This window comes from Strix aluco, chromosome 30 (assembly GCF_031877795.1).
Source record: "Strix aluco isolate bStrAlu1 chromosome 30, bStrAlu1.hap1, whole genome shotgun sequence".
NCBI classification, from domain to species: Eukaryota; Metazoa; Chordata; class Aves; order Strigiformes; family Strigidae; genus Strix; species Strix aluco.
In genome coordinates, this window is record NC_133960.1 from 1,260,585 (window position 1) to 1,282,784 (window position 22,200).

General features: G+C 55.9%; 1 protein-coding gene across 3 annotated transcripts in view; it reads left to right on the forward strand.

Annotated features, from left to right (window-relative positions):
* Nucleotides 1-22,200, forward strand: part of GATAD2B (GATA zinc finger domain containing 2B) — a 45,177-nt gene that overhangs the window by 19,248 nt on the left and 3,729 nt on the right. For 2 of the 3 annotated variants that reach the window (XM_074809165.1, XM_074809167.1), the window contains exons 2-10: nucleotides 7,252-7,581; nucleotides 13,027-13,156; nucleotides 13,421-13,552; nucleotides 13,907-14,038; nucleotides 16,042-16,212; nucleotides 18,083-18,398; nucleotides 19,802-20,004; nucleotides 21,391-21,501; nucleotides 21,932-22,049. In XM_074809165.1, the coding sequence (XP_074665266.1) occupies nucleotides 7,253-7,581; nucleotides 13,027-13,156; nucleotides 13,421-13,552; nucleotides 13,907-14,038; nucleotides 16,042-16,212; nucleotides 18,083-18,398; nucleotides 19,802-20,004; nucleotides 21,391-21,501; nucleotides 21,932-22,049 (1,642 nt within the window). In that variant the 5' untranslated portion in view covers nucleotide 7,252. Of the gene's footprint in view, nucleotides 1-6,217; nucleotides 6,347-7,251; nucleotides 7,582-13,026; nucleotides 13,157-13,420; nucleotides 13,553-13,906; nucleotides 14,039-16,041; nucleotides 16,213-18,082; nucleotides 18,399-19,801; nucleotides 20,005-21,390; nucleotides 21,502-21,931; nucleotides 22,050-22,200 lie in introns of those variants that run through there. The other variant, XM_074809166.1, reaches the window with a different exon arrangement.

The window sequence follows — 22,200 nt, forward strand, 5'->3', positions numbered from 1 at the left end:
AAGAGTGGAAATTAATCTTTCTAGAAAATAGCCCTGCTCTAAGGGTTTAGGATGCTTCTGGTCTCCTGAAGCTGCTGCAGATGCCCCGTCTGTCTGCGTTCCGTTCTCGATGACGCCGGCGCTTGTCCCTCACCGCTGCTCCCCACCCAAACTCTGCCGCTGACCTTTGCAGAGGACTGTGCTCCTCCTCGGAGCGAGACCAGCTTCCTTCTAACACAGCCGCCCTCCTTTCTCCGTAGGGCTCTGGTTTAGCGACCAGCTTGTCACAGGGAGGATTTTCTCTCCTGTAAACGTCTGTGCAGCAGAGACTCACGTGCCCGCTATCGCTCCCGCAAAATTTTCAGCGTCTGCGGCGCCCGATCGCGGCGTGGTCGTGCTGTCGCAGGGAGCGGGGTCAGTACCCCGCTGTTGTGAACAGCCTGGCTTTCTACTTGGGTAATCTCTGGAGATGAACTACCCCGAGCGACTTCCTCGCCACCGATCTCATCCTCATTGCAAGCGCTGAGCATCCCGACAGGGCTTGTCAAGCTGCTGTGAGCTGGGGAGCGCCGCGAGCGCCCTGACCCCTGCAAGGCCTGAAAGATTTGCTTTTGGTGCTTCATTCTCCAAGAAGGACCTGCCGGGCCGGCGCTGCCTCCTCCGCTGCTCCGGGCTGGCTGGTGGCAGCCGGTGTTGCCTCGCAGCTGCGTCGCATTAAGCAACGGGTACAGGCAGGGTTATCAAGGTGATGTCTTACCTGGACGGCGGAGAAACAAGAACAGAAATAAACGTGTGATCTGCACATGGAGCACGTCCCTTTGCTCTGCACACCGGTACCCGGAGGCGCCGCGCGGCCGTGGCACACGGCGCGTCCTCGCCCTCCTCCTCCGCGGGAGACGAGCGGCTTTGCAAGGAGTGGAGCAGGCGCCGGGTCTGGTTTGTCCTTTTATTTTCCTTTCGTGCTCCCTCAGAGGCAGGAACCCAGGTAGCTGCTTCAGCTCTTCCAGGGCCGTCAGCTGCCTCTTGTGTGGCGGCTCTGCTCGTGGTAACTCCATGTGCTGCTGGAGCAGAGATGAGTGAGGAAACTGGTTGTTACTGGGCGGGGTGGGACTGGGGAGACCTTGTGTCACTGGAACCACGTGGCCAGGGGAAGATTTTTCCTTTTAAGAAATGTCAGAGGAGATCTGTTGTAGAGTCCGTCTTGCCTCGGATGCTTGTGACAGCGGCCAGTGTAAACAGCTCCTCAGGAAGGCAGGAGCAGGATTGCCAGGAGGATTTTGGAGCCATAAAAAAGTTTTAGCCCTGGCTGGTCCGGAGAGGAGGCGGCTCAGAGATCCCTCGTGGCACATCGGAGATCCCTCGTGCAGAGAGTCTGCAACAGAGGGAAAGAGGAGACTTCGCTCTTGGCCGGACGGGGATGGGGCGTCGGAGCGCGTCCCGTCTCGGCTGAGCCGCGCTCGGGGTGCTGGGTGCTGCCGGCGGCCGCACGGAGCTGGAGGGAGCCTCCGGCCGCGGTGGCCTCGCTTCTGGATGTCGTGGCCTTGACCTCGGGCGCCTCGCTTGGACTCCTGCGAGAAAGGAGAAGTGTGGGTTGCACCTCCCGGTCTGGATTGCATCCAGAGGTAGAAACCGGAGGATTTTTGTCTGTTTTTTCTGCATTTGCAGCCTCCCCCGTGGCTCCAGGGGACTCTTGCTGAGTGTCTGCTGGTTTCTTTTGTAAGATTCTTTTTTTTTTTTTTTCTTTCTGGGTACTGCTGGTTCTCGGTCGGGCAGGTAGGATGGCACGTTATCTTGCGTTGCCTTCCAGCTTTGCTGTGTGTCAGCCTGTTAATTGCAACCCATCAATTAGTTCTGGAGGGTCTGAGGCTGGGATAGCGGCTGGACGATGCGGTTGGTCGCGTGGGAGTCGAGGAAGACAAAAGTGTGGGTTAACACAACAGAGGAGCCCTAAAATAAAGACAGGGAAGGGGTTGTAACCTCCTGGGGCTTCCCTGAATAAACTTGAGTTGAAATCAGCTTTTGCTGATGCTGCCAAATTTTAGTTGCTTGGTCCCACCTTCATCAGGTAAATCTCGGAGGGATATTTATCTGTACGAGCTGCACGTTAAGAACCGGCTACATCTAGTCCCTAGATATACCTGTTTCTCCAGTATAATATTCATTTTTTTTGCCCAACTCACTTGTTCCAGCTTTTAAAATAGTTGTTTTGGTTTGGGTTGGTTGTTTTTTTTTTTTTTTTTTTGTTCCTTGTGGGTGCTGTATCAAATATAAATGGAAAATTGGGCTGCTGCTTTGTTTGTCTGGGAACGGCAAACCTGTCTTTCGAGCACCGGAGAAGTAAAACCGCCTAAAGCTAAAGGAACGTCCAGAGGAGTGTGATGGTGAGGCCGATGGCTGCCTTGGCCCTGGCTGTGCCCAAGGCCGCAGCGGCAGGGACGGGCACCGCGCTGCGACGCTCTCATGTGCCCGCACAGAACGACGGCGTCCGCCGGGGTGGGGACGTTATGAACCAAAAACGGGGGTGAGCCTGGAGACCAGCTGGGGATGTGTGGTTCCAACTGGTGGGGCTGCGCCTGTAAACTGGGAATGGGGTGCAGGGGGCTGGCGCTGGCGTTTGGAGGTTTGGAGCTCGCCTGGGTGGCTGGTTTGGGGGGGACAGAGGCTTTGGGGACCGAGCGACGGTGGTTTGTGTGTTCTATCAGGGAGTTGCTGATGCTCCCGTCGCAGCTGGGGGCTGCGTCTCGCCCAGCTCGGCTGCAGAAGCTCTGCTGGGATTCCTAGAAGGTGTTTTTCCTCCAACATCGGCCGGGCTGGTCTTGCTGACGACGCTGCGTTTCTTCTCTCGGTCCGCCGAGCAGGGTGTCCCCTCTCCTCCTCTGGCCTCCTCCTCCTCCCTGGAAGCCTCTTCGGTGTTGGCTCTAAACTGACACCAGCTTTTTTTTTTTTTTTTTTTTTTAGGTAGTCAGGAAAGCTTTCTCACCTACAGAGCTGCAACTGGAGATAATTACAGTCTGTATCAAGTCAGAAACAAAACATGTTTTATAGCTCTCTTGTTTTCCCCTGGGGGATTTTGCCACCATTTGAGAATTTTGTTTCAATTTTTTTTTTTTTTTTTTTTAAATAAAGTTCCTCAGGGAAGCGAGAGGGAGAGCCTGCTTCCTGGGATGAGCCAGATCTCCGGGAGCGTTTTGCCGGAGGGAGGCGAGCCGGGATGATCTGGTGGGTGAAGATGTGCCGTCGTGCCCGTTGCCTCCCGTCCTTCACGTGTGACTCGAGCGCACCCGTATTGTCTGGTGCAGCTGAACGGCGTCGCTCAACGTGCATCCATTTAACGTGGGCCTGTTACTGTCTGATTAACGAGGCTGGTTTCTTCTGAAAAGTGGCTAAAATTCAGAGCCGGGGCGGGGGGGGAAAAATCTGCGCTTGCTTAGTTTATCATCCCAGATTGCTGATAAAGAGGAGATGCTCCACAGCCAGTCCTTGTTCACGAGTCAAACTGGAGAGGTTTAATCTCTGCTTTTCATTTGGGTTACTCTGACACAGAGCACACTGATACTGAAGTTCCTGACTCTGACCTTCAGACTCTCTGAATACTCGCGGTTGAAAGAATTCCTGCTCTTTTCTGCTAATTTTTGGAGGAAGTCGAGTGCTCTCCCCTGGCTTGCCCAGTTCTGCAGTCAAGGTGCTCTGGAAATTCCCAGGGCTCCCAGTAAAGCTGCAGCTTTTCCCCTCCCCTTCCCCCTCCTCGCAGCTGAGTGTTAAAACGCTGAAGGGCCCCATTCAATAAAGAATCTGAAGCCTAATTTAATTTTTATTGAATCTGGCTGAAAGCGTGTGCTCCTTACCAAGCCTGGAAAGCCTCCTCTTGAAAGGATTAAATAGTTGTGGTCCCTGTTTCTGATAACAGCGCTTTTGATTTGTTTCTAGTACCGAAGCCACTTACGTTAAAGGGGAGGGCATTCTGAAACCCTTCAGACACCGTCCGCTGGCGTCTCTGCGAGCGGGGGGATTCATTCACGGGCTGCTCAGCCCTTCCCTCCCGCAGCCAGGGGATGTGCGAGACGACGCTGCCGAAATCCCGCTGACCGGTGGCCGTCGGGTCCGTGGAGGCTGGTGTGTTGTTTCCTCGATGTTTGTTGGCCAAGACCTTGATTTCCTACCCGGTGCCTTCCTCTTCTGCGTCCCGAGACGGCGTTTCCTTAACTTGCCAAAAGACAAACTGCTCGTCCTCCAGCTCCGTGCGAGCGGGTGACGGCAAAGCTGGGAAATCAGAGTGATGCTGGGGGACGTGGTACCGCTCTCGCGATGGAGTGAGATGGGTGAGGGGCACCCGAAAACCACTTTGGTGATGGGACCAGTAGGTCTCTGGGCTTCCTGCAGGGAAGGGGAGGCACGAGGAGACTTTCTGTCTTGCAGAGAGGCCAAGCAAAAGGTTTCTCCTCCTTTCGTACCGCCGCTGTCTCTCCTTTGTGGTCTCGGTGGTGCTGGGCCCTGGCCCCATCGCCCGGCCTCCGGCGCTGGCTTTGTTTCGTGCCCCGACTCGGATGGGAGCGAGGTGAAAACGCTCCTCCTCGCCTGCAGACGGGGCTTTACAGCTTCCTTGTGCTGGCGGGCGTGCGGAGGCAGCCCCGCTCCAGACCAGCACTTACTAACAGGCAACTTCTTCTGCCGTGGGTCTTTCAAGGAGACACACGACCCCGCTCGCGTTTCGTGGCGGTGCTTTAGCTCGCTTCAAACTGCCTGCGCAGGGACACGGCTCCACCTGAATCCTCGTCAGAGCCCAGCAACTCTCCCTTTGGGTACGCTGCTTTTTTTTTTTTTCCCCCTGCTGTGTCAAGTTTGCTGGATGTGGCACCTTGAGGTGCAGATGTCACCTTTCACGTTTTTAAAAATGGGTTGATTTTTACCACGTTCTGATGGTTTTCCTCGCGTGGGTACATCTCACCACCTTTCTGAAGGCCAGGAGACCACCGTTGTGAGCTCAGGCAGCCTGAAAGTCCTTTGTGCTCTCTAGTATTGTTTTATTTTTCTGCTTGCCAGCAATATTACAGCTGCGTTTGTCTTGGTGGCAGAACACGTGACGTGAAATACCCACGTGCGTGAAGCAGCACAAGGTTTTTGAGCATCAAGACGTAATTCAGCGAAATTGCTTCAGATTGCTTATCAGTCAAGGTGGCACCGGCTCTCCTGTGCTCGGCCTGTGTTGTTTTGAGGGTTTTTTTTTTTTTTTTTGAAGTGACACGTTCAGTTTACGTATCGCTGCGGAGCTCGTTTTGGAGGGACGCAGCGGTTTCTCAGGAGGGAAGAACCTGCAGGATGACTTGCCCGCGCGGCGGGGTGGGTACCACTATCTAGGGATGCTTTTTTTGACGTGTCCTCGAGCAAACAGCGAGGCGACGACTGGTTAGAAAGTGCCTGCGCTCCCTCCTTGTGCGTCAGCCTTTGTCTGCCAGGTATCTGGACTTCTCCCTCCTCCTCCTCCTCCTCGCTTGCTTTCATCTCCCAGGAGTATGAAGTGGAGGAAGCAGCCGTGGAGGCCCTTTCATGGCTGAGTTAATTGGAGCTCGGCGCTTTCCCAGCAGCCGGATCCAGACCGCAGCGCTGGGTGCGGTGAGGCTTCTCGCTATCCCATGGTGTCTTAAATAACCCACCGCCACTCACAGCTTCAATTTAACCTGGGGTCACTTCTTAGGGATGGGGGTGGAGAGCGGCATTTCATGTGTCTTCCTTGGCTTGCCCGTGCTTGCCTTTCTATATTTGGTTGCAGCAGACGTGCATTTTCCTGCAGAGAGACTAGACTGTCAAGTAGAAAGAAGTCTAAGGTGCTCCCTCTGAACATGGCAGCCTCTTTGAGATTGGACTGTGCCAGAAGCTTGGTCAGACTTTTTTTTCTGTTGCGTTGCAGATTTGCATTTGTTTTCTTGCTGCCTGCCGTGACTGCACCCCTTTTCTAAAGAGTAAGTTTTCTCTAGCGTGGTTCATACCCTTTAAATCATCGTGGTGCTGTAGTTGAACTTGTGTGACAGCCGTGCTTCGGAAGATGTGTAATTACAGGGGATTTATAACTGAGCCAGAACAACCTTCTCCTGGCAGAAATTTGGCTCGGTGGAGCTTTATCTCGTGAGTGACTTGGAGCCAAGTTTAGGCAGCTCCACCTGAAGCGAGCGCGGAGGAGCAGAGGTGCCCAAGATTTGGCTGCTCTGGCCCCGTCTTTCAGCTCGGAGCACACAGACCTCATTAACCAGCCCCTGCGAGCTGCTGGTGCGCGGAGCGGGAAAAGTTATCGGCGTTCTTGAGACGGCCACGTCCTAATTCTGACTTACTCCCCGGTTGTTTGTCATCGTCCCCAGCCCCGGTCTGCATGTCGGTAGGTAAAGACCTCACCGAGCTGGTCTTTCCTTGTTTTCAGGTGGAGCTGCCTTGGCTGTTTTTTTGTTGTAGCTCGTTTCTTATCAGCCTGGGAGCAGAGACATGGGGTTGGGATGGGCTCTGCGGCTCCTTCCTCTTTTTACTGCATCTGTTTGCCACGGGGTATTTCTGCACCTGGAGGAGAGGCAGGGGAAGATGGAGAGCGAGCGTGGGTGGGGATGGTCCTGCGTGTGCCTTCATCCTCTGAGTGAGAAGGTGCCTCGCGTTCCTCACCGACTAACAGGGCAACTTCACCCCAGAGCCTGGAAGGAGCAGGAAAAACGGCGTGATGGGGGATTTTCTGTATTTTGGAAGCTTGCTACCAAACTTGGCGTGCCGTGCCGTTCGTGCTGATAGCGGGGGGCTCAAACCACACCTTGGGTCCCCTCAAAAAACAAAAGTCTACAGCATGAAGCTTGCGAATGAAGCCTTATGGTAACAGGCTGGGCACGTGTAGTGAAGGAGCTAAACTGCCCTCGTCGTGTCCCTGGATGACTCGAGTGTTTTCCGGCTCCCTGTTCTAGTCAATCTTGTCGAGTCGCAGCCGGAGGCGCTTTAATGCCCAGCGAGGGATTGTGCCCCTGTTCTCAAGGGTTTCGGGGTGCTCTCGCCCACTGGGGTGCGTGCGGTTCCTTCTGCTTGGGAAACTCCCCACCTGGCTGGTTTAGGATCGGGGCTAAAAGCGCGCAGCACTGCTGCCGGCAGGTCACCGCATGCAGGCGCGTGGGAGGTCGGTGCTCCCCGAGGGGGGAGGCTGGGCTCCGAGGTCCCCGCCGGCCCCGGGGAGTTAAGCCGGGTCTGCCGCAGCCGTTTTCTGTTTGCCGTGATACTGATTGTGTCCTTCTGTCGACCTCTGTCCCGCAGGATGGACAGAATGACGGAAGATGCTCTGCGCCTGAACCTCTTGAAACGGAGCTTGGACCAAGCAGATGATCGGGATGATGTCCTGGCAAAGAGATTGAAAATGGAGGGACATGAGGCGATGGAGCGCCTGAAGATGCTGGCACTGCTGAAGAGGAAAGACCTCTCGGGCATTGAGGTGCCCCACGAGCTCCCGGTGAAACAGGATGGTGTGAAAGTCTATGAAGAAAAGCTGAATGGGAGCCTTAGGCCCCATGGGGATGGCAGGACTGCAGGGAGGCCAGGGAAGGAAAACATTAACGATGAGCCGGTGGATATGAGCGCAAGGAGAAGGTAGGTGCCAAACGACTAGAGTCTGTAGCTTGCCTGTTGTTAATCCCGTGCTCTGCCAGATGTGAGAACCCAAGTCAGAAATTAAATCGACATTTTGCGGGCCTGGGGGAATCTTCCTGGTGTCTGCGAGGTCCCTTTGGCTGAACGCCGAGGAGCGGAGCCTGCTCTCCCAGTAGAGTTTCTCTGGAAGGCATTCAGCACTCTTCTTTCATTGTTTTTGCTTCTGCTGCCCTTCTTATTCTACCCCAAAACCAGATGGATTTTGTTTCTTCCTCCATCCATACGTTTAGTACCATAAGCTACGAGAGTCGCGTGGCTGGCAGAGCAGACCCTGCCGGTGTGTGTGAGGAGGAGGGTGTCCCCTCCAGCCAGGATTTTTTATTAGCACCCACAAAAGCGGCAGCAGAAATCCTTTATTTAGCTGGAGGCCAGATCTGATGCAAGGGGCACGGACAGTCGCTCTCAAACCTGACCCTGGCCAGGCTAGTGCCTCTGTGAGGAAGAAGTAAACGTGTTCGCTGCTGAGACTGAGGCTGCTCGTGAGCAGCAGTTGCCTGAGCGGTCGAGTGCTGGGGAGCTGTGTCTGTTTTCCAGGAGGAGCCGTGGCGTTCCTCGCGCTCTCCGTACGCGCAATGCGCACGCACCTGATTTTTATCATGGGTGAACTCTGGCAACTCAATTTCCGCAGCCGACACCTGCAGCCAGGTTCGGGGCGGGGGGGAGTTGGAGGGTCCCATGTGCTGCGCAGCACCGGTGCATCCTGCCTCTGATGTTATTTCAGCCTTCTTGAGAGGGAGAAGGAAACAAACGTTAATGATTTTTTGTCTTGATTTGGATGCCGAGCCAGCACAGGCTTGGCAAACAGGCTGAGGAGCAGGACGGGGGAGTCCTGTTTTAAGTAGGTGAAAAGTGCTGAGACCTTCCCATGATGTTTTGATGGATGAAAAACTGGACACGGGCCGGTGATGTGCACTGGCAGCCACCCGTGTGCTGGGCTGCACCCAGAGCAGTGTGGGCAGCAGGGTGAGGGGGGGATTCTCCCCCTCTGCTCCGCTCTGGGAGACCCCCCTGCAGTGCTGGGTCCAGCTCTGGGGGCACCAACAGCAGAAGGACACGGACCTGCTCGAGCGGGGCCAGAGGAGGCCACGAAGATGCTCGGGGGGCTGGAGCACCCCCCTGTGAGGACGGGCTGAGAGAGTTGGGGGGTTCAGCTGGAGAAGAGAAGGATCTGGGGAGACCTTAGAGCGGCCTCCCAGGACTGAAAGGGGCTACAGGAAAGGGGGGAGGGACTCTTGATCAGCGGGGAGGGATAGGACGAGGGGGAACGGGTTTAAACTGAGAGAGGGGAGATTTAGGTGAGATCTAAGGCAGAAATTCTTCCCTGGGAGGGGGGTGAGGCCCTGGCACAGGCTGCCCAGAGAAGCTGTGGCTGCCCCCTCCCTGGAAGGGTTCAAGGCCAGGTTGGACGGGGCTTTGGGCAACCTGGGCTAGAGGAAGGTGGCCCTGCCCGGGGCAGGGGGATTGGGCTACGTGACCTTTAAAGGTCCCTTCCAACCCAGACCAGTCTGTGACTGTTTTCTTGGTGCCTCAGAGGAACGCCTGCACCTTGCTCAGGAACTGGGTATCTGCAGGTGAAGCGTGGCCGAAGGGGGGGGTGTGATCCCGGGGCAGAGCCGCACCTGTGGCGCCGGGAGCTGCATTCCCGGGCCCGGAGATCGATCCCGGTGTCCCGGCGGGTTGAGTACGTCTTTGCGTGTGGCCGTACGGGAAGTTTGGCTGCTTCTGAGGGCAGGGTGAGCCCTTTTCATGACAGGGTGGGTGCTGCCAGCATTGTCTGTCCTCTCCCTGTTCATTGAGGAACCGGGATTGTGATTCGGCAAAACCGAGATTGTTTTGTCTTTGTTGATGCATCATGTCGGGGTCTTTTTGTGTTGGTGGTGGCTTTTGGATGATGAGGGGGTGCTGCCTGCACTTCTGGGGGGCTCCTGTCCCGACAGGGGCTGGTGAGCAGGTGATGGACGGGGGGCTTGGAGGGGATCTCAACGCTGCAGGCCCTGTCTGGGTGCTGTCAGTACAGTAAATATTATAAAGATTGATGCCTTCGTGGGCACGTGGTTATCTGTCACACCCTGGCTTGCAGAGCATCAGAAGTGGGGAACAGCCCTGGAGTGCTGGAGGTGGGAGGGAGAAAACCACCTGGATTAGAGAAAAAATAATGACAAAATATGTGGCTTAAATCTGCCCGGTCACCTCTCCCGCTGGTTCAGCCTCCTGTAAAATCTGAAGAATTTATTATTGTGCACCACAGGGTTTTATCTATGCTCGTGGGAGTGTTCGGGTACAAGCGACGCCCTTCGTAGGTGCCTGGGGTTTACTTGTGTCCTGCTCCGAGTTTATCATCGGGGTGTTGCACCTCTGAAAAGTGCAGCTCCCCCAGGAAGCCCCGAGGGTGAGACAACAGGGGTGATCCTCAGCCACTGGGCGAGGGGGTTTAAGCCCTCGAGGTGTTAAACAGTGTAGGAATAACCACGGCTCTGGGTAAGTTACTGTGCAGGTCGCCCTCCCCCAGAAGAGCTGGCGGGTGCTGCGGAGAGCTCGAATATTGTGCAAGATGCAGGGAATCCAGTTGGGTACCAGCATCGGATGCGGACGCTTGAATCCCTAACCGTGGTTGAAAAGAAATCAGCCCTAAAAAGAGGTAGAGAAATTCTGCTGCGAGTTCGGAAATGAGTGCGAAAAAGCATCTCTAGGAAGAGAAGCAAGGCCGGGGGTGTTTAATTTTCCTAACCAGCTGATAAGGGGTCGCTAAGCTGGAATTTACTTGGGAACGTGCTCCACGTCTTCTCCCCTCTGCCTGCCTCCTGCGCGCAGCTCTTCGTCCAGTAGTTTTGTTGTAATTACGCTCTTCCCTTGACAAAAGTAAATAAAACAATCCTGACATATTCAGCAATTCTTTGCAGATGGCCCTGTTTTCCCCTGTCTGGTTTTGACGCTGCCTTTGCTTTTTTTTTCCCCCTCAACGGAATGTAAATAAAACAGCCCCGGACGTATCTGGATGCTTGTGCAAAATAATCACCAGCAACCCTAACGACAGCCTGCGTTTAGGAAAATCCTCAACCAAAATCCGATGCTTTTTCACTCCGGGTGCGCCCCAGATGTGGCCGAGGATACGAGAGGAGCAAGAAAACCTGTTGTGCTCAATGCTCGATTGCCTTCGGTCCCTCTAGGCCGAGAGTTTGGGGTGCTGTTACTCAAAGCAAAGCGCATCCGGAGACTTGCAGCAGAATAAGGGGTTCGGTGCCTGCGGGGTCCGTGCGAGCAGCCCTGATGCTGATGGGGGAAGGGACCCTTCTGCCAAAGCCCGTTTTATTTCTGACGTGCCTACCAGAGAGCCTCCTGTCCAAACACTTGGTCATCGCCATATTTATTGACATTTCAAACTCCGTTTGGGGAACGGTGGCTGCGGGTTGACCCGGGATCCCCGCTTTGTTGCGAGGACGTGTTTATTCCCGAGCCGTTTCGTGCCCTTACTGATAGTTTGGAGATAGGCACCTTGGGTAGCTCGCAGCAGGAGCCAGATAAAATGCTGAGGGGGGGTGATGGTCTGCTCGGGAGCTGTTGAAGGCTCAGCCAAAAGCAGCTCTTGCTCTTGGCCAGTTAAATATAAAACTCCTCAGATGTGGGTTGGTTTGCTTGGGCTGACTTTAGCTCAATGCTCTGGACCTTCTCTGCCGACCGTGCTGCTGGGACACCCCTCAGAATCCCAGAGTCATTCAGGTTGGAAACGACCCTCGGGATCAGCGAGTCCAACCCTCAGCCCGACTCTACAAAGTTCTCCCCTACCCCACATCCCCCCACAGCTCATCCAAACGAACCTCAACAAACTCAGCCCCGCCGGGAAACCCTCCTGCCACCAGCATCCTGAGAAACCTCCGCTCCGGAGAGGGAGCAGCAGCTGGAAAACCCCCGGGTTGGGTCCCACACGCAGCGACCGGGGGGTGCTGAAAGGATCCGCAGGAACAGGGGGTGTCTTGGTCAGCAGGTACCACCTTCCCGTGACGCCTTGAATGTGTGACGGCCCACGAAAAGGTTATTGAGGGCTCTGCAATACCGCACCCGCAAACACTGCGCAGAGCCGTGTCCCGGTGCTTTTGGGCTCAGCCAGGAGCTCTCACGGCGTTGATTTCTTCTTTGATTTCTCTTTTGATGCTTTGGAGCCACGCTGTTGGGGGCATTTCTCCGGTGACTTGCAGACTCCACGATCGAGGGGGTTTGGCGTGGAGGGGCAGCGGCTGGAGAAGGGGGCAGCTGCGCAGCACGAGTGCTCCGAAACGCCCACGGGAGCAGCTGGAACATCTGGGGGACGAAGCTGCCGAAGGCAAAACCCCGCTGCGAGGCAGCGTCCCGCTCCGAGCATCCTCTCCGGACCCACCGTCCTTGGAGCAGCCGAGCCTGGGAGCTTCCTCCTGGGTGCTCAAAGCCAAAAATTCTGGATAAGATAATCTGTGCGTCTCCTTCCTCCCTGCATCCTCACACCTTCCCGTGAGCCCGCGGGGGGTGAGTCTGGCTGCCTCGGTGACAGCGCACCCGGCACCTTCATAACCACGGTGCTCGTGCTGCTTCACACTGGACTATTTAGCGTTTTTCCAAGGCTCTCCAAGCACCATTACATTAAATTGGTGATAGCAAAGGGCTTTTATTAGTGTCTCCTTACTCTGAGCGATGCCACCGTGAACAGTGCGATGCTTGGATACTGCTGGATTAGAGCATTGATTTTTTTTTTTTTTTTTTTAATTTTTTTTTCCCCAGTGATGGGCTGTTGTCGTGGCTGCTCCTTTCGTTTACTGATTTCTAGGTCATGGTTCAATTGGATCTTTTGACTCTACACAGGTTATTTATTCAGATTTTCCTTTATGGAGTGACCTTTTAAAATAGATTTGTATTGAGACAGGCATGGAGTATTTACATTTCTGTTAACTGGGGGACTTAGCCCGTTCTCATCTCCAGCATCGTGTGACCTTCCTGAGTAAGTATGAACAACACCAGGCCGGAGTATCTCCCTGTTCCCTCTCATCTCAGCACCTGGCTACGGTTGTGTCTCCCTCTTTAGTTACTAGATGGTTCATTATTAACACCCGGCCGCTCCTCTCCCAGATAGGGTTTGCATCACGTGTTTGCTTACCTTGCGCTTAAAACAACCCACCGTTCACCCTGGGGAGGAAAACGGTTTTGAACGAGTCTTTTCCCTCCTGCGAGCGGAGGATGCTCCCAGCCTGACGCCGGCCCGCTCCCGTTCCTCGGCTCTGCCGGCGTGGAGAGCCGTGCCGAGCTCCGGGTCGCACCCGTGGTGGAGGGGGTGGTTGTCCCGCTCCCAAATTTGCTGCTGATCTCTTGGTGTTGTGGCTCAGTATTTTATTTTATATTTTATTCCCTTCTGTTACGCAGTGACCAGGACAGGGGACGATTAACCCCTTCACCAGATATAATTGTCCTCTCTGATAATGAGGCATCCAGTCCCCGTTCCAGCTCTCGTATGGAGGAAAGACTTAAGGCAGCAAATCTTGAAATGTTTAAGGTAAGGGGTTTCTCAGCTGTCCCGGGCAGCTGCTCTGCCGAGAGCCGTTCTGCTGCAGGGGGGGGGTTCTGCTTTTTGGGGAGCTAAGGGGGTTCCTGAGCAACGTGGTAACTTCTGGGCGTGAGGATCCAGGTCTTGTATCCTTGGTTATCCATGGTACAAATTCTTGCTTGTTTTAAAGCTTTCTCACACTCTCTTGCCACCAAAGCGCCAGCAGCAGGTTTCAGCTGTGTGAGTTTTGACTGATTTTCTGCCTCTCTGCAGGGTAAAAGCATAGAGGAGCGACAGCAGCTGATCAAGCAGCTTCGGGATGAGCTACGGCTGGAGGAGGCCAGGCTTGTGTTGCTGAAGAAACTGAGGCAAAGTCAGCTGCAAAAGGAGAACGTGGTACAGAAGGTGAAGCTCTGAGCAGCGTCGTTTGGGGCTGGGTGGGATGAGGGGAAGGTGCTTGGCCTCGCAGAAGCCTGTTAGCGGGCAAACACAAAGACTTGCTCTGCTCTTGGACCTTCCTTTGCTCCACTTTGGGCCTCCTGGGTGATATTTCTTACCAAAGTGTGTCTGTAGCAAATCCACAGCCCGTCCTGTCCAGCGTGCTGCCCTCGGGGCCAGCTGAGAAGATAAATCTATGCAGCTCTGAAGTATTAATATTTGATGTAGCATCGATGAGGCTTGGTCCGCGTCGGGGCTGTCGATGGGTTTCCTTTCCAAGCACCGTCCGCTGACGCCGCTTCTCATTTTCTCTCAATCTAGACTCCAGTTGTCCAGAATGCGGCGTCTATTGTCCAGCCATCTCCTGCTCACGTGGGACAGCAGGGACTGTCCAAGCTTCCCTCCAGGCCTGGAGCTCAGGGGGTTGAGCCTCAGAACTTAAGGACATTACAGGTGAGCCCTCCTGTCACCCATTTTCTGTGCAAAAGACTGTAATTTTGTTTGGTGCACACGCAACGCTGCGCGTTTGTCTCTGCCCGAGTGAGAGGCTTTTTCCAAGAGGAGGTCTGGGTGCTCTGCTGCTTTAGAAGTGGTGGATTTTTCAGCGGGGAGGTCTGGAGGGTAGGCCAGCTGACGAATTGGGTCGTTTGGTGGAAGAAGGAGCTGAATTTAGATGTGGTGGCCCTGAAGAAAGTTGTCTGCTGCTTTGGGCAATGCAAGTTCTGGGGCTGCAGGGAGAAAACTGCTCATTTACACTTACCCGCAGGGACGGCCGGTCAGCAGAGCGGCGTTTTGAAACGGCTCAGAGGAAGAGGGTGAAGAAAAACACAAATGAAACAGGGAATTGAAATGTTTACCTTCTTTGGGAAAGCGCTATAGGCAGAGCAGGGTGCTGTCTGACACGGCTACCTTTCTGCCTGCGCGCTGGAAGAATGCTAATTCTAGACGAGACGATTGTTTAACGTTGCAGGGGTAAACAAGAAGCCAAGGGTATGAGCTCACTGGAAGGAGGGTGCGTGGCCCGCGCTGGCGGAGCGGGGCCTTGGCGCTGGCGGGCGACGGGGGTTTCTCTCCTGGGGCTTGGTCCAGCTCTGCTGCGGGCCGTGGGGTCTCCCACCACCGTGGGGCACGCTCTCACCCCGTCCCCGAGCTCTGTAGCCTCAGGAAATGGACTTTGTCCTTTCCGCAGGGGGCTGTCAGTTCTATTTCTTTGATAATATGTTGGAATAAAGTCCCAGCGATGCAGCTGTGAACCCAGATGCTGGGAGGACGGTGCCCGGGACGAGGATGGAGGTGACCCTCCGGCGTGTCTGCCTGCCTCTGGCGTTCTCCTGCCTGTGCCAAAAGACTTTCATTTCAGACTTGCTGATCATTTACTCCCTCCATTAACCATCTCCTTTGTTTGTGGCATTTGTTTTCTTTGCTATGGCAACGATTCGGGGTCAAGTCTATTGTGGCTTCGCAGTGGGATCGGGCTGGTAAAGGAAACGGGCTTTAGGAGAAGAGGAAACGCATTGTTTGCACAGTCTTTGTGGAGCTTTTCTTATGTGTGACAGCAAAGAACAAGTCGAATAAAAAAAAGAAAAGGGGGGGGCGGGGAGAAAAAGGTTGTCAGACAGAAGGTGTTTAATGTTTTAAGATCATCTCTGATAAAAAAAAATTGAGCCCTTTTACCTGTCATCCCCCCGCTGGAGCCGTTCTGGCGGTGCCCGGAGCCACCAAGACCTTGCAGTGAGCTGAGCCTTAGGAGAAGCCTGGGCAGGTCAAGCCCTGGCTCAGCCTGCGCTCAGGTCTTTTCCAGTCCTGGTGTCGTGTTTCTGACTGCCTGGGATTGAGGTTTGTAACATGCCTCTGCATTCCTGCACCAGAGGCAAACACCCATCTCCCTCTTCGTCAGGACTCATAACTGTTTCGCTTTGAACTCGGGCACCGGTGTGAATTCTGGTTTTAATAGCTCTGTGCAGCTGGCAAACAGCCTCCTTATTTTTTTTTTTTTTTTTTTTTTTAAATCCTTCCTTTTTCCCCTTGCGTTTTTCCATATTGATCAAATTGAGGGGTTGTTTTTCACGCAAAGATAAACCACAAACACGCGTCTTGAAAATGACCTTCCAAAACATCCCGGCCTCTCGACCCTGGAGCTCTGGGATGGGAAGCTGGCTCCTGGGAAGCGCTTGCTCCATGGGATTACTACCCCTTTTCTTGACTCAGGTGCAATTCCAGCCTCTCTACATCCTCCCTTCGGGCAAAATGGCCGTGATTATTTAAAATAATGGACAATTAGAGGAAAAGTTAAGTTCTTTGAGCTGTGTCTTGTGTTAGAAGTTAACTGGAATTACAGATAAGTGGAAATGCTCTGCTGTTGCAGAACCTGAGCAGAGAACTAAAAATTCTGGTTTTCCTCAAGTCCTTTTTTTTTTTTTTTTTTTAAATTTCTTTCTTGTGTCCTTTCTCGGCAGGGTCACAGTGTCATTAGGTCTGCCACAAACACGACTCTGCCCCATATGCTTATGTCGCAGCGTGTGATTGCTCCGAACCCTGCCCAGTTACAAGGGCAGCGGGTTCCTCCTAAACCTGGCCTCATCCGCACTACAACTCCAAGCATGAATCCAGCCATCAACTACCAGCCGGTAGGTTACTGATTTTTGGTTCAGTAGTGCTGGGTTTTAGGCACGGTTGCCTGGTGGGGTTAGCGAGAAGGGAAAAAATAGGAGGTGGCTTAACGAGTCTGGGTGCCACGGAGAGCTCGGCGTGAAGACGTCGGAGCGAAGCTTGCTTGCATCCCAAGCGTGGATGAAGATGGGCGTCCTTGACCTGCGTGGAAGAATGAAACGATAAATAATTTGAAAACGTCCTATTTGGAGCTGCCAAAGCACTGGTTCATCCGAGCAGCACCGGCCTCCTGCTGTAACGGCGACGTGAAGGCCCCGGTGAGGCGGGTTTGTGAGCAGCTCTGGTTCCTCTTCCCGCTCACGGGCGCTTCTCCTCCGCTTCTCTCCGCCGGAAGAGCGCAGCGAGCTCCCTGCAGTCGAGGAGCAGGACCCTTAAACCCATTCTTTTTTACCTTTGGAAGAATGGAAAGACTTCCTTGAAGACTGGAAATGGAGAGGGGGTAAAAAACAACACTTCCCAGTTCTAGCACTGGCGCTGCATAAAGCGGCCAAACCTTCCTGCTGCCGTTCCTGGGCTGCGTGTCCCGCGCTGTGGGACGGTCTCTGTCCCTTGTCTCGGACTGCAACGCTTGGCCGAGATGCTCTGAGGGTGGGCCCAGGTTAATGACCCCTGTTAATTACTTTTAGGGTTTTGTCGCCAGCCCTTGAGCTGTTTAATCTGTCCTCACGATTGTGTAGTGCAAATTTATAAATGATAAACGTGACTGCACAACAGTCGGAAAGTCTTGCACCTGAACAACAAACAAACTAATTACATGTTTGATTAAAAAACCCACCCCAGCTACTCTTACAGAAGAGCTGTAAGTTCGTTATTGTTATTTCATCATCTGTTTCTTTAAATCTTCATGAGTTATCCCTGATCAGCTCTGCCATTAATTTTCCTGGACCTACACTGGACTAACTGGTTTGGGATGAATTTGCTCCTCTGCCTTTTTTTTTCCCAATCAGCGGAGTGTTAGCAGTCTTCAAAAAGAAAAACGGGGCAAACTGGTTGATTTTTTTCTGTGTGTTGTTCTCGATGGACACGACCGTGCCCCCCGAGCTTTGGTACCTGACCCCGTTTGAATCGCTGAGAGGGTTTGTTACTCTTCGGGGTTTTCCCCTTTGCCCGCGCGGAAGCGTTCGTCCCCTGGGGGACAGGGAGGCCGGGTGGCAGCACCCTGCCTGGCCTTAAATAGGTCGCAGACTGACGGCTTCCGATCCCAAAAGACTGCGAAAGCTGCGTGCTCAGGTCAGCAGAAGTCTTCGTGCTTTGCCACCGTCAACGTGCCAGAGGGGCCCGCGCATCCAAGTGAACGGAGGATGCGGGAGAAAAGCTGCTGGAGAGGGAAGAGGAGGGAATTGGCACATTGGGAGCACCTGTGTGGGAGGGGACGGGCACCATCTGGCAGCGGGGCTGCAGCCTGGGCGCCTGCCAGCTCAGCGAAGCGAGAGGTGGAGGAGCAGAACTCGGCAGCGAGCGATGGTGCCGGCGCGTGAATCGCGGCGCTCGGCGCTGCCCACGCTCGGCCGGGCCTTTGCCGGGTCCTGGGGCCGGATCCTGCGCACGTGTCCCCTCGCCTGCGGAAGCCCCCGCGCTGCTCCGCGCCCCAAGACTCCTCTCGCAGGTTCTGGTGCACCGGGGGCTCCTCGGCGCGGGCTCTGCTGCATCACAGGGACTGAGATGAGCTCCCAGCGCGGCTCCTGTCTCCCCAGCACCTTTTGGGAACGTCTGCAGACGGAGGGAGGGTTGCGAGAAGGCGATTTGCCTCATCCGGGTTCCTTTAGGGGTGTGGTCAGTGGCTGTATTAGTTTTCTGTGTTAATCCTCATCTCCTCTTCCTCTCCAGCAATCAAGTTCTTCTGTTCCTTGCCAGCGTACGTCGTCTTCAGCCATCTATATGAACCTTGCCTCTCACATCCAGCCTGGCACTGTCAACAGGGTGTCGTCTCCGCTCCCCAGCCCCAGTGCTCTGAACGACGCTGCCAACTCCCAGGCGGCCGCCAAGCTTGCCCTCCGCAAGCAGCTGGAAAAGACGCTGCTGGAGATCCCACCCCCGAAGCCACCCGCTCCCCTGCTGCATTTCTTGCCCAGCGCAGCCAACAGCGAGTTCATCTACATGGTGGGGCTGGAGGAGGTGGTGCAGAGCGTTATCGACAGCCAAGGTGAGCTCGGGGGGGCTGCAGCTTTCCTCGACCGCCGCTGACAGCGCTCCCACGTGCAGAATGCTAAAATCTGCAGCTCGCGAGGCTGCGAGAGAGTGGTTTCTGGTTTTACCCAGCCCTGGACTCCACTCCTTGCTGCAGCGGAGGGGAGGGCAGAGCCTGGGCCCTCCCTGGGCGTGAGGGAGCTGCGTGCCAAGCCCGTGGGCACGGAGCCGGTCTGGCGAGGCTGGTGGCCTCGATGTGCCGAGCCGGCAGCCGGCCCTGGAGCAGCTGTGTCTGCGCCCTGGGGCTCGTCGGGCTGTGCCCACCTGGGGAGGGGACTCCCGGGCCCTTCCCTTGCCCCGCGTGAAGGTCTGGGAGCTGAGATGCGAAATCCTCAGAGCTGTGACAGCCTGGGGTCCTGTCCCTGGAGGTTTTAGCTCCCAGCTCGCCCTTCCCTCCAGGTTGTCACCTCCCAGGCGAACAGGATCGAGCCTGCACTGCTTCTAGAGCATGGCGTGACTGCGGCGCATCTCTGCCTCGCCTGGCTCCACCACCAAGACCCCCCCAGCTTTTTGTAGTCCTGTAGAGCTGGTCCCGGCACCGCTGGGTTGTTCTGTCCCGGGGTCTGGATTTCTCCCGTGTCTCTCCCGGGATGCTGAGCTCTTGCCTAGAGCGGGGTGGGACTTTGATGCAACGCTGTCCTGAAAATCTGTTTATTTGCTGGGACCTTCCCTCTCACTCCGACCGTGCATGCGGGAGCCTGTTGCTGTCACAGAATCCCAGAATCCTCTGGGTTGGAAAAGCCCCTGAAGCTCCTCCAGCCCCACCATGAACCTCCCCCTGACCGTTCCCAACTCCACCAGATCCCTCAGCGCTGGCTCAACCCGACTCTTCAACCCCTCCAGGGATGGGGACTCCCCCCCTGCCCTGGGCAGCCCATTCCAACGCCCAACAACCCCTTCTGCAAAGAAATCCTTCCTAAGAGCCAGTCTGACCCTGCCCTGGCGCAGCTTGAGGCCATTCCCTCTTGGCCTGCCGCTGGGTCCTTGGCTCAAGAGACTCCTCCCCCCTCTCTGCACCCTCCTTTCAGGGAGTTGCAGAGGGCCAGGAGGTCTCCCCTCAGCCTCCTCTTCTCCACACTAAACCCCCCCAGGTCCCGCAGCCGCTCCCCATCAGACCTGTGCTCCAGACCCTGCACCAGCTCCGTTGCCCTTCTCTGGACACGCTCGAGTCATTCAATGGCCTTTTTGGGGTGAGGGGCCCAAAACTGAACTGAACTCCACCAGATCCCTCAGCACTGGGTCAACCAGACTCTTAAACCCCTCCAGGGATGTCGTACCCTGTGGTGGGAGGGGGCAGTGTGAGAGCTGGGGGGTTCTGTCCCATTTTCCCACCTAACTCCCGTTCTCGGTGACCCCCAGGGAAGAGCTGCGCGTCCCTCCTGCGCGTGGAGCCCTTTGTCTGTGCCCAGTGCCGCACCGACTTCACCCCTCACTGGAAACAGGAGAAAAACGGGAAGATCCTGTGCGAGCAGTGCATGACTTCCAATCAGAAGAAGGCGCTGAAGGCAGAGCACACCAACCGACTGAAGAACGCCTTCGTGAAAGCTTTGCAGCAGGAGCAGGCAAGTACTCAGCCCCTCCGCCAGCTGCGCCGCGGTTGTTCCATGCCCGGAGCTCCCCACCCCGCGCTCCGGGGCCCCCCTGCGCCCCTTCCCTTCGCGCAGCTCCAGCCGTGCGGCTTTTCGGTGGGTCAGTCGGGGTTCCCTGTGTGTGAACTTCACAGAATCCCAGACTCATCTGGGTTGGAAAAGCCCCTGAAGCTCCTCCAGCCCCACCATGAACCTCCCCCTGACCGTTCCCAACTCCACCAGATCCCTCAGCGCTGGCTCAACCCGACTCTTCAACCCCTCCAGGGATGGGGACTCCCCCCCTGCCCTGGGCAGCCCATTCCAACGCCCAACAACCCCTTCTGCAAAGAAATCCTTCCTAAGAGCCAGTCTGACCCTGCCCTGGCGCAGCTTGAGGCCATTCCCTCTTGGCCTGCCGCTGGGTCCTTGGCTCAAGAGACTCCTCCCCCCTCTCTGCACCCTCCTTTCAGGGAGTTGCAGAGGGCCAGGAGGTCTCCCCTCAGCCTCCTCTTCTCCACACTAAACCCCCCCAGGTCCCTCAGCCGCTCCCCATCAGACCTGTGCTCCAGACCCTGCACCAGCTCCGTTGCCCTTCTCTGGACACGCTCGAGTCATTCAATGGCCTTTCTGGAGTGAGGGGCTTGAGGAATTTGGCTTCTCCGTGGGGATGCCCAGCTCGGCACGTGGGGCTTCTAACAGCGAGAGGCTGGTGCTGCGTGTCCAGAGCTGCTCCTCTCCCTTTGTGCCATTTTTTCCCTCTGGATTCGCAGCTCAGGGGCTGGCTGGGGACAGCTGCCTCTCCCCTCTCTGGTTTTGCCACCAACTTCCCTGGAACTTGTGGGAAGTCACTTAACCGCTCGCTTTTCTGTGGAAGGCGGAGATCTGCTAAATTTTTAGAGGCCCTGGGGTAAAATAAACCAGAATCATCATTTGTGAACTGTAAAAAAAAAAAAAAAACCAACCCTAAATACAAAGTGGAATCTCGCTGCTGACGAATGGGACGTGCGTGTTTCAGAGCGAGGAGAATCCTGGGGCTGTTTGTAACAAGTGGGTGCAGAGAGAGAAAAGCTGTTGGTGTTGGCTGCGGCAAGACTGCGGTTCCAGTAACACTTTGGGAGAGCAGCCGGGTTTTTAGTGGGTTTCCAATAAAAAGCGGCGACTGTGGCGCGTGGGGAGAGGGTGGGGGATGCCCCCCACCGCGGCCGGTGTTGTGAGCGCCGGGGCAGGGTGGGGAGAGGGACCCGCTTCCCCCCCTCTCCAGGGACGCGGCCAGCGCCGGGGCAGGGTGGGGGGTCAGCTCGGACCTGGTGTGTCTCGAGGAGACGAGGTCTTAATTGCTCGGCGCGTGCCTCTGAGGGTGCTTTTGGTTCTTGGGCTCAGGAGATCGAGCAGAGGCTACAGCAGCAGGCGGCCTTGTCCCCCACCGCGGCTCCGGCCGTCTCCAGTGTCAGCAAACAGGAGAACATCATGCGGCACCACACGCTCCGGCAGGTGAGCGGCTGCTTTCCCTCCTCCGCGGCCCCGGGCACCGCGAGCGATCCCCGACGAGGAGGGAGGTGCGAGCACCCCGCTGCTTTCTCTCGTTGGGGTCTGGCTCCCCGTTTCCCGGGGGGCTGTCGAGTTGGTTTTAACCCCTGCACCCCGTTCCCTCGTGCCGGCAGCAGCCGCCGCTCTCCCCTCCTGCCCGTTGCCCCGCGGATCCGTCCGGTGGGGGGGCCCCTGCAGCACGGCCCCACGCTCCACCGCCCGCTGACGTCCCTCCACGAGAGCCATCTCCAAATTTTTTTTTTTTTTTTCCACGTTCCAAAAAAAAACCCCACGACTTAATTCTTCCCCCTCTGGCTCCAGCTCCCATCAGCGATTCCAGATTCCTGGGCCATCCCCGGTGCCTTCCACCCATCTTTCTTCTCCTCTTCCTCAGGCTCCGCAGCCCCAGAGCACTTTGCAGCGTGGCATCCCCACCTCTGCCCGCTCCATGCTTTCCAACTTTGCGCAGGCGCCCCAGCTCTCGGTGGCGGGCGGTCTCCTCGGCATGCCAGGTAACGCGCCGGGACGGTGGGGCTAGACGGGGGGGGGGGGTGCGCCCAGTTGGTTTTTTTTGGGGGGAGAAGCGGGGCGTATCGCCACCAACGCGGGCTGGTGGTGATGGTGGCTCTTCCCTCCCTGCTCCCACGGAGGCCCAGCAGCCCT